General features: G+C 35.9%; 1 protein-coding gene across 1 annotated transcript in view; it reads left to right on the top strand.

Annotated features, from left to right (window-relative positions):
• The window catches only part of Hcn1 (hyperpolarization activated cyclic nucleotide gated potassium channel 1), a 420,581-nt gene extending 408,669 nt beyond the window's left edge, over positions 1-11,912 (top strand). The window contains exons 7-8 of the mRNA XM_008832935.2: positions 7,126-7,290; positions 10,413-11,912. Of these exons, the coding sequence (XP_008831157.1) occupies positions 7,126-7,290; positions 10,413-11,296 (1,049 nt within the window). The 3' untranslated portion in view covers positions 11,297-11,912. The remainder of the gene's footprint in view (positions 1-7,125; positions 7,291-10,412) is intronic.
• The last annotated feature ends 444 nt before the right edge of the window (positions 11,913-12,356 follow it).

Below are 12,356 nucleotides of genomic sequence, written 5' to 3'. Positions count from 1 at the left end.
CACACACACACACACACACACACACACACACACACACACACAGAGGATTATAAATAAAATCTGCTCCCCCATGAAAAAAGAACAAAGCCCAAACTCCTTAAAGGGAGATGGTTTTTTGGAACATTGTGTTCAAATGTGAACATCTTAGTCATGTAGATTCTTTCCAATCTGGTAAATTACTATTCTTTTCTTCTCTGATTCTTTCATTCTATATTTCTTGCACCAAATATTATGTGCATAAATCTAAAGGCAATAAACATACAATGTAACAGTCATAATTTCCTTTAAGAGCTTTATTGGTTAGCATAGGGAAATGTTTTTAAAAAGTAAGTCTATAATGTATTTTAGAAACCAAAATGTAAGACGGTCAAGTACAGAAGTGGCACAAAGCAAATTCTGTGTTGGGCAATTAAGGCAGGCTCTGTATGAGTATGAAATCATCTCACAAAAGACTAGCATTGTTACTTTATGGAGAGATCATTCATAAGAAAAGCACATGTGTGGAAGATGGTACCTAACATATGAAATACAACTCTTTCCATCAGAGAGCCAAAGTCATGAAGCAGAATTACAAGGGAAAAGAAGGGGCATAAGGAAAAATGAAAGGACGCCAGTGTCTCATAAGTGCCTCACATGTGCAAGGCGGTGCTTGACACTTTATAGGTACTATTCTTGTTAACAACATAATAGCTTTACCAAGTGCACAACTTGTCTGAGTTTCTACTGCTAGATCAACACTCAGAATGGCAGGTAATCACTATGTTTTAAGATAAATGAATAAATTAAGTGTAGGATGAAAGGTATTTTTTGCTTGAGAAATCAATAACTTTAAATGACCTAAAGTAATCATAAATAACAGGAAAGGAAAGGAGGGGACACTGGGAACTGTGCAAGCTCACCCATTTCTATATATAGTCAAATGACAGTTCTATATTAGAAAAGGGCAAACCTGTATATTCTGAGTCAGTAGACTATCATGATACACAATCAGCCGGTATATAATCATTCTATTATAATATCCATATTTGAAAATTGATAATTTTTATTCTGTGTTTTTGAAACATAAAGTTTGGAATATATAATATTATAAAACTATCATTTAATGCTCTATCCTGTTTAAATTTCTTTCAATTCCTATTCAGATCTATTTAACATACAAAGTACTGCAATAAGCCAAGCTTGATATGCAAATTAGTTAATCCAGATGTTAATGTCTCCTATACCATATGGAGGCAGTATTTTGCTAGTTTACAAGTATAACTATAGAAAGACCACAAATGTAAATATATATTAGTATGAGACAATAGATCAGAAAGCCAAGAAATTTCTCTAAAATTAGCATTTTGTACATGATAGAGAATTACTTTTATTTCATGCTATTGGGTTTAAAAGAAGGAAGCAACTTTTGCTTAGGTTACAATGAGAAATTGGGTACAACTTTCGCCATAAATTCTCGAAACCCAGACTAAACACTTTAGAAAGTCTATCATGACCTCCTGATTAACTCTGTGTCACTGCAATGTCAAACTGTTCTAGAGGTCAGGAAAATCTTTCTGAGTTCTGAAATGCTTGAAGCTCTTTGCCCTGCCTTTTGAAATAACTGCTTATATAGGTAACAGTCATGTCAAGTGGAATTAAATGTTTAGAATCAGGGTTAATGAATGTCAGCAAAAATAGCATTGGAGAGATGATATATCTCATAGTCAAAGGATTATTAAAAGTAGTCACATAGTTTGCTAGTCCAAATCTAATCTCCCACACCACAGTCTTCCTGACGCTGAATTTGGGAGCAGCTTTCTAATGTGTCTGTGACAGTGCACATCTCCGACATCTTTCATCTTAGCTAAGTAAAATAACTCTCCAGGCACTTAAGTGTCCTGTAAACAATACTGAGAAAGTCTTACCCAGTTAAATATGCCAAGTCCTCATAATTTGACTGGGTATTATAAATAATATTATAATAAATCATAGTACACTATGAAGGTGAATGGGTCTCTTACTATATTTATTTTCATTAAGGATCTTTTTTATACGTGTGAAACTACAGATTGAATGCAGAGTCTTGTGAATGCTACTCAGATACTCTTCCACTGAGCTACAGCCCCAGCCCTTCACGAGGGATCTTAAAGAACAGATTGATTACACATAGGTACTTCCTAGTTGAGCTCCCAGGGAGTGAGCAAATAAGATGAAAAGAAGAAAGTTGGAAAACCAAACAATTTTAGAAAATATGCAGACACTCTTTAAAATATTTATATCTATGAACTGCATGCATATTAGGAAATTTATCTCACTTTATTTAAGTAATATTTAATCTTGTTTATGAAATCAGCTTGAGTACTGGAAAGCAAGTTAATATTTTACCTGATAAATTAGGACATATCAGTTCTGAAGAAAATATTTCTAGATGTTTTCTTCGATATAGACCTTGCAAAAACCATACTGATCGCTCTGTGTTGCTTAAAGATTATACATTAAAAAATGTTTGTTATGTTCTATTATAAATGGAATACATGTACCAGGGGAGACAATTTTATATTACCAGTACCTAAATCTTAGTAACAGAACTTGGGCCTTGGATTCACATGTCATCATTTGCATAATGATAATGATTATCAAACAATTTTCAATCAGCTTAAAGCTCAATGTAGCAGACACAGTGAAGGAGAGAAAATCCAAGAATCTCACTGTTACTGTTTTTAAAATGTCCAAAGGTTATAGGTACACCATTGTTTTGGAGACAATTTGAAAATTCAGCAAAAAAGATTATTTTTAGTACAGATAAAGGATAGTTTGCAGTACAGACAGGCAAATTATTTTTTTAAACACACACACACACAGAGTGTGTGTGAGAGAGAGAGAGGGGGAGAGAGAGACATTGATTCAGAGACAAAGACAGTAACTGCAAAAATTCTGCAAGACCTAACTGCTGCTTGCTTGGTTTTTTCATTTCAGTTTAAGTTAATATTAAATAAACTTGACTCCATAGGCCTTAACACAAATGACAGAATGCATAAATTCCATTGGGGGGAGACTGTGGGAGGGTGCCAATGGAGAAGGGGACATAAAGATGATTAAGATATTCTGTATGAAAATACACTTATATTCAATAAAAAGCTCACAAAAGAAAAAAAAAAGCTTAAGCACATCTTAAAGGCCTTAAAATTTAATATTATTGGATCTGGACTGCTGTTCCACTCCCCATTATTTGCAGAGGCAGAGGAAAAGGCTGTGGCCCTCCAGGTGTCATGTCTTCATAGGCTTCCGGACCACCTGGCTGGGACACTGACACTGGTCTAAACAAAAAGCTTAATATTATTATAATGGCCATTAAGTTGGGGGGGTGACAAAAACATTTCAATTATAACACATATAACTGGCAAACCCCAGAGCACGGTGGGAGCACAGACGAGGGGTACTTTCTCTCCCTTCTTTTGGGGGATTCCAAAAAGGCTTTCTGGATGAAGTGGTATCTGAACTGACATTTGAAGGACAAACAAGACTTAGGCAGACATGCAGGGGGAAATGAAAGCAGCATGTACTGGTTGAAGGACACTTGGCACCTTTGGAATAGGAGGGCAGAGATAAGCAGGTGAGTGTGAATGGTGGAGTCTGAGGTTAAAACATAGTGGTAACCAAGCCCATCCAAGAAACAAACTGGGAATAGCCAGTGGTAAGCCAGTGAGAGACAGGGTCAGACTATATTGGATCACTCCTGGATGTATAATAAAAGATGGATCTCATAAGGGAGGTGAACCAAGAAAGTAAAAATAATTAATTAAATTACAGAGAACCACCTTCTCTATTCATAATAAATCTGGAAATTCTATTCTTGATGAAGTAGACTTTTATGATCAGAAGGCTTGCTTTGCTCATTTCTATTATAATTGTGAATCATTTCTCAGTTTTTCATGTTAGAAGCAAAGATTATGGAGTCTTCAAAAGATTGCAGGACATTTTTAAGGAATTTGCATAATGATTGTGACTACATCTGCTTTCATTTGCTCTGTTTCTTACTAAGAAGTTATTGAGGAAATGCAGAAAGATGATGGTATATGAGTTTCTAGTTGGTAATGAACAATGACCTTCATAAAATTTTTGAAAGAACTTTGTTAAATTATGTCCGTATTTACTCTCGGTTTCTTCATAGAATGAGAAGTCATATTAAATTAAAACAAACTTTATGTATGTGATTAAATAATTCTTTTTGTAGCATTGCTTTTGGGTTCAGTGATTCGGTCCAGTAAACATTAAACAAGGACTATGTACCATGTAGACACTGGAAGTGTAAAGGCTAATGAGACTTTAGAAATCATTAGATATGAATGAAGTCTAAGTTACAAATTTTATGTTGTCCAAACTCTAAGGATATAATTGGATTTTGCATTTTACATTGATTTCCAAAGAATGTAAGTATATGTCCAAATCTTCTCAACCAAGAGTCACAAGTCCAGACCATTATTATATGATTTGCAATTCCCAGGCCAATTCTTCATGACATACCAAAACATGAATGCATGCAGCTTTTAAAAATATTTTATTTATTATTTTTATTTATGTGTATGAATGTATCGCCTGCATGTAGGTAAGTGCACCCATGTCATGCAATGCCCGCAGAGGACAGAGAGGCCATTGGATCCCCTGGAAATGGAGCTACAGACAATTGTTAGCTGCCATGTGGGTGCTGGGATTCGAACCTGGGACTTCTGCAAGAACAGTGTTCTTAACCGCTGAGCCATCTCTACAGCCCCAAATGCATGCATTTTGTTATGTAAAGTTGTACCAAAACAAAACTAATCATTGCTGATCCAAAGCACCAAAAAGCACTTTGCCTCACTAATTGGTCAGAAAAAAAATTAAAATTTCAGATTTGATTGTACAAATTATAGAATTTAAAGAATTATGTAGGTGCATCCTCTAAGTATAATGTAATGAGAGATCGAGATTTGTTGAACAACAGCTCTAAGTTTTACTCAGCCAGAAATATAAAAAAAAAATTAGGAAAACTGCTCATAATTTATGTACAAGTGTTCTTATAGAGCAGAAATATTATTTAACAGCTATCCTGTTTGAAGTAATTATTTTCTTACCAATGGCATTTAATGCAAAATTACTTAGTAATTTGTATTACATAATGTACATATGCATATTCTGCTTTGTTTAGCTGCATATATTGCATATCTGTCACACAATTTCTGAAGATGGAGTGAAAGAAAATCATTTATAGAGAATGGTTTATTTAAAATATAGAGTCAGGAATGGTGGCACACACCTTTAATCTCAGAACTTGGGAGGCAGAGACAGGCATATCTCCATGATTCTAGAATGTGGTACATTGAGTTTGTAACATATTTACCAACATTAACAACAAAATAATTATTGACTTAGATGGCATTTCCTAATCCCGTCTATCCTCCCAAATCTACGCAGATGCTCTTTGTTAAGGACAACTAGTGTTGGTATATTTGGATCATTCTTAAGAGATTGCAACTAAATAAAAGTATTAAGCTAAAATTTTTCTTATTTTTTATTTATTATTTTTATTTTATGTGTATGAGTGTATTGCCTGCATGCATGTGAGTGCACCTATGTTGTGCAATGCCACGGTGGTCAGAAGAAGGCTTTAGATTCCCCTGGAATGTTAAGGATGTTTCGTAGCCACCATGTGGATGCTGGGAATCGAATCCAGGTCCCCTGCAAGAGCACTCAGTGCTCTTAACGAGCCCTTTAAGCTAAAAATTTTCAACCACCACATTTTAATATAAAGTAGTAGTCCCCAGCCTTAATTAGGTAACAATTATTCCATTTGTCTATAAACATGAAGATATATTCAGCTCAGATGAGTAAAAACTTAATGATTATTTTCGTTGATTCCTTTTGTTAGATGAATATAAGTTTTCTAAGTTTTACATTATTTGATTTACTTTTTACATTTATTTATTTATTTGTGTGTGTGTGTGTGTGTGTGCACATTGATGGTCATGTGTCCTGTGGCTCATGCATGGAGGTCAGAGGACAACTTGTGGGAATCTGTTCTCTCTTTTCACCATGTAAGTCACAGGGATTGATCTGAAGCTGTCAGGCTAGGCAGCAAGCCCCTTTACCAGCTGGACCATCTCGTATGCCCTCAATTGGATATTTTGAAGACAAAAATTTAAATTACTGGGGCTGGAGAGATGGCTCAGCGGTTAAGAACACTGGCTGTTCTTGCAAAAGACCTGAGTTTGAATCCCAGCGCCCACATGGCAGCTAATAACTGTCTGTAACGCCACTTTCAAGGGATTCCAACAGCCTCTTCTGTCCTCCACGAGCATTGCAGGACATGGGTGCACTTACCTACATGCAGGCAATACACACATACACGTGAAAATAATAACTAAAATATTTTTTAAATGTTTAAATTATTTCCAAGTTAAAAAGGGGTAAAACCTTTAGAAATCTTAGTTCACAAAATTCAGAAAATGAACTGAATATTATACCTTGTGTGTTTATTAGCCAAAGGAAAATTCTAATTCGAAATATTCACTCACCATATTTTGAAGATATTAACTTTAGCAAAGAGTTTTTCTTTGGTGATATTTAATTAGAAGCCCCCCTTGAATATTTGAACTGTTATTTTCTTCATCCTAACCTCAAAGAGATTATATAAAGTACATTAGGATATCTTGTAATATATTTCTCTGGATCTCTGGGCTGGTTTGAATTTTTTTTTTTATAAATCATAAACTTTCTGAGCCAATGTTGTTCTCTCTATGTCACATCCTTTGCTTCCTGCCTCCTAGAATCCATAATAATCTTCTGATTAGAATTCTTATTTTTCCAGTTCCATTATTGATTTTTAAAATTTCCTTCAAAATAAAAATAAAAACACTTTTTTATATAGAGATTGGAGTGAGAATTTTATTCTCTCCCACTTAAACCAAAAAAATCCTCAATTACTGTTAAAAGTTTATTATCTTTGAAGTAGATATTAACAGTTGGATGCTTTGAACTGTCAAAGGAAATTCTTGATAAGTGGAAAATATGTCTAATCCTTGGCTACTCATATGAGACTTTAATTGTTGGTGGCCATTATACTTTGCAAAAGAACATTACCAAACGAGTCATTGTTCCTTCCTTTTACAGAGATATGCCTGCTGACCAAGGGACGGCGCACTGCCAGTGTTCGGGCAGATACATACTGTCGTCTTTATTCTCTTTCGGTGGACAATTTCAATGAGGTCCTGGAGGAGTATCCAATGATGAGAAGAGCTTTTGAGACGGTCGCCATTGACCGACTAGATCGGATAGGTACTCTTTAGCTTTCTACTTTCTTCAATCACAATTTAGTTTTAATCTAATGTGAAAGTATAAATTTCTAGCTGCTAACTTTCAAATGCTAGTGCATAGTTTTCCTATGAATTTCCATATTAGCAAATAGTTATGTAACAAATAGTTGTTCTAGAATGATCTGAGGTATTGCCTCTCCTAAGTACTCTGGGTTTATTTATTTATGTCTGTTTTTACTAGATACGCAATCTGATATTCCAAGTGATATCACTACAGTTTGAAACATCAGGTAAAAAGCACCAATACAAATAAATTCCAAAAAGCATTAAAATAGTATTAAAATCCAACATTGTTATAAGTCTATATTACAAACCAAATTTTATTACAATGTTCTTTTTTATTCTAAAGAGCCAATTTTACATTTTATCCTTATATTTAGAAATGAAAACCTGTGCATTTAAATTGATCTCAGTATAAACGTATCAAGTGTTTGTAATACAGACTCAAACAGAAAAAACAAACCTTTACAGACATACCTGCATAGATGTTTACTTTATAAACATCAATATATTTTAAAGTCTTTCCTGCTAAATATAAAAATTAGAACTCATTAGTTATGCTAAAACTTTTCACGGTTTCCATAGCAAAATAGGATCAAATCAGCTTTCAGTTAATTCGTAGATATCCCTGAACATGCTGGTATGTAGTACATTCATTTTCCAAACTTTAACTTCTTTTGTCTCCCCTGCCCTTCCCTGCCTTCCTAGCTCAGTTCTGAAAAATCTTCATAATTCAGTTTAGATGCTATACCCTATAGAAACCTTCTTTGGCTTCTTCCCGAATTTCCTAGCTGAGTTCTCTTATACTCTCTGAAGTTCTCCTCTAGCAACACTGCCTTTATTAAACTGTAACTGCTCTAGAGAAGCAAAATTTTTGACTGGAGAGATCATCTCTAACTCACTTGTAGTATCTGGTCCAAAATGTATATATTTTGAAGAAAGGGAGGGAAGGTGGAGGGAGTAATTGAACTTGAAGGAGATAAGCTTGGTCTCAGTTAGAAGTGAACAAAGGTATCACAACAAGTTCATTCTTATAAAGGTCAGATTCTACTTACCACTTGTTAGTTCAATTTTATGCTCCACAGCTTTGTTTCCTTCTATATATTATAGAATACCAGATTGCACAGTGAGAATTAGACTAGCTGAAATAAAAGTAGCATCTTGACATTGCTTTAAGATATAACAAACATACTAAAAATTCATATTGACAGCTTATGACTTATTGTCATATTGACTTAACACAGTCATCCAGAGAAATGTACCCATAAAATACATAGACATTCCTAAAAGCAGAATTTGATGAAAATTTTATTTTTGTTATATGAATGTTATGCTAGGCATGGAGATTAACTTATGAGTATATGAGATTTGTTTCCTAAACCAACTAGGTATCTCTAGATATATCCTTAAAGTTTAGGATATTGAATAATTTATGTTAATTGAGTTTACCTGAATTTTGTCTAAAGTATTATAACTTCTCAAAGAAGTTTACATTAAATGATTCTAATCAGTAACATAAGCAATAAAGTTGCTAGTAAGCATCAAACATTTTTATTTTACATCCTTATAAATGCTGTATTAATTCTTTCCCTGGTTAAAGATACTTTCATCATGAAATGTTGAGTACTGAAATATGAAGAAATATTGTCCATCTCAGTTTGGAAATCAATACTTATAAGTATACACTGTAGTTAAAGGAATGCATTAAATAATCATTTATATTTAATTACTAATACTAATATAGATGTTTTTGTTCTTTAGGAAGTTAGAATAGCTTTGAAGAGAAGAGCAATAACCATTTTGTTAATAATTTTAAAATATTACTTTTCTCAGTAGCCAAGAAAATTATCATATGGTAACATGTTGAAAATATGCTCAGTTATCTTTGAAATTATACTCCATTTAGTTATAGGGCAAATTGACTCACTTTTCAGTTACCATGCTCACATGGGCACTGGGTAATTCCTGTCATAGGAAAGTCTTTGATTTTCTCTTCTTTCACCAATATGTTATTGACTCTAACTGTTCTTCTGCCAGAAAATTCTTATCTATTGCAAACAAAAGATGATGACAGGAAGTAGCGCTAAATCTATTTGGAGTCCTGGAGTGAGCTGAGGGGCTGGGAAGCTCTGTGCTCTTTCTCCTACGGCTACTGTTCAGAAGAGGGATGGTCATGAAGTGATTCTCAAGCTGGCTGCAAATAAGCTTCCCCTGGGGAAATTTGTTTACAAATGCTGAAATCTGGACCCCACGTCAGGCTGTTCACATTTAATTGGTATGCCTTGACATTCATATTTGTTTTGCTCTGGTTATGAAAGAAATAGGCAGCTAGAATTAAGAATGTTGGTTCCTGGCACCAGTCAAAGACCAAAGCTCTGATACAGGGCTTCCTGAAGTTGCACTTGTAAAAGAGAGTATCAGATTCAGTAATCTGGGTCAGGCCTAAGGAACTTTCTTTCTCTCAAGCACTCAGATGACACAGATGTATATAATTTGTTCTGTAACAAGGGTGCACGATTTTATTTCTTCCTTTCTTCCCAGCCTGGTTACTTTCTAGCCAGAATTTCTTAATCTGGTCTTAATCATCCCATGACATAAACACAATTATAAATACACCCGCTGCACAACCTTGAGCATTAAATAAAAGATTCTATCCAAAGTCTTCAGTGGAGTGTGTACCTCAAAGCAAGTGTTCAAGTGTTTCCACTTATTACCCTTACTTTGCCTTGCAAATACAATTTGAAATTAAATCACAAATCTAGGTCTAACCTGGCCCAAACACTCTTCCCTTCTCCCTCCAGTCATCAAGCAACTCTCTCGTTAAATATATCCATTTCTCCTGTAAAGTGGTTTTTGTCATCTGCTGTCAACCTTATTTGAGTAGAAGGTAAGATTTTTGCAGGCAGATACAGGAAGGATGTAAGGCAGAAACTTCATTTCTGTTTGGTTGCTACAGGTGAGTTCTTGACTTCTAAGCCCCATAGGACGAGACACTGACATACATTATTTTGGAGTAGTCAGTCTCTTGTGGCATTATCAGTTCTGTGCAGCCTGTCTAAGTGCCCATCTTTCCTTTACTGATAGGCAAGAAAAACTCCATTCTCCTGCAAAAGTTCCAGAAGGATCTAAACACTGGTGTTTTCAACAATCAGGAGAATGAGATCCTGAAGCAGATTGTGAAACATGACAGGGAGATGGTACAAGCGATTGCTCCAATCAACTACCCTCAAATGACAGCCCTGAACTGCACATCTTCAACAACCACCCCCACCTCCCGGATGAGGACCCAATCTCCACCAGTATACACTGCGACCAGCCTGTCTCATAGCAACCTGCACTCCCCCAGCCCCAGCACACAGACGCCCCAACCCTCCGCCATCCTCTCACCCTGTTCTTACACCACAGCAGTCTGCAGTCCTCCTGTACAGAGCCCGCTGGCCACACGAACTTTCCACTATGCCTCCCCCACGGCCTCCCAGTTGTCGCTCATGCAGCAACCTCAGCAGCAGCTACAGCAGTCCCAGGCACCGCAGACTCAGCAGCAGCAGCAGCCCCAACAGCCACAGACACCCAGTAGCTCCACACCGAAGAATGAAGTGCACAAGAGCACACAGGCGCTTCACAACACCAACCTGACCCGAGAAGTCAGGCCCCTCTCGGCCTCGCAGCCTTCGCTGCCCCATGAGGTGTCCACTATGATCTCCAGACCTCATCCCACTGTGGGCGAGTCCCTGGCCTCCATCCCTCAGCCGGTGGCAGCGGTCCACAGCACGGGCCTTCAGGCAGGGGGCAGAAGCACTGTCCCACAACGAGTCACCTTGTTCAGGCAGATGTCCTCAGGAGCCATCCCCCCAAACCGAGGAGTGCCACCGGCACCCCCTCCACCGACCGCATCTCTGCAGAGAGAGTCTCCCTCAGTCTTAACAGACCCAGATGCAGAAAAGCCACGTTTTGCTTCAAATTTATGATCCTTACCGATTGTCAAAACAGAAATACTCTAATCAACCGAGAATATTCTCAGATCTTATTTTATTCTATCGCCGATAGATCCCTATAGCCTACTCTGAAGAGATATTTTAGACAACCTACATGCAAATGTAAAAACATATATATACACTATTAAATATATATATATATATCTAAATGCCCAAGAGGGGTTCAAAAGGCCTGTTTAGCGTTCAGTGTTATATGTCTTCCTTTCTTTAAAATCATTAAAGGATTTAAAATGTTGTTGTAAGATTATTTATTTCTAACCTATTTTTACTTAATTCATTTGCTACATGTATTTCTCTCTTTTATGAAGAGTTCTTGGATTCAATGGGAACAAAACTCTGCTTTTCAAAAGGCAACTGGAAGGCACTCTGGAACAGCACTGATCAAAGCTTTCTTTCATTAGCTGTGCCTCTGCATCTAAATCATTAATTACAGGGGATTAAATAAATAGCCCCATTTTATAAATCCAAATTGTATTTTGGTGCTTTACATTTTGAGTTAGGTGGAAGAACACATTAACTACATATGGGTCACCATAGGAGACTAACCTTGCCACTGTTAAGAGTATCTCTAACCTCAAACATGTCCACTGATTTTTTTTTTTCAGAAAGATGAGGGGATATTTGTCTTCATGTGTTATTGGACTTTTACCAAGACTCAATCATTGTTAGTTGTAAATATTTTTCCACTCAAATAACAATAACTCTTCTGTGTTGTATGAAGGTAAAAGTCCTTGTTTAAGAATTTAGTTTTATTGCTTCACTTCAAATGTTAGAATTTTAAATTTTACAAAAACTAATAATTGTGACAATTGTTAAAGTGTAATGCAATGGCTTGAAACCGATAATATTATTTTAACCTGCAATATTTTATGCAAAATTGTATGCTTGACTCTACAAATTGCTTATATAACACCAAAAAAACATTATCTTTCTTCCTTCTTGACATAATCAAGCATCTGACACTAGTCCCGGCATGCTTTTGGGGGAAAATAAATAGGTTCAAGTCAATCAATGTAAGGAAAGGCTTACAGTA

Source organism: Nannospalax galili, unplaced genomic scaffold (assembly GCF_000622305.1).
Source record: "Nannospalax galili isolate Female #2095 unplaced genomic scaffold, S.galili_v1.0 scaffold235, whole genome shotgun sequence".
NCBI lineage: Eukaryota > Metazoa > Chordata > Mammalia > Rodentia > Spalacidae > Nannospalax > Nannospalax galili.
This window is presented reverse-complemented; position numbering and strand designations above follow the sequence as displayed.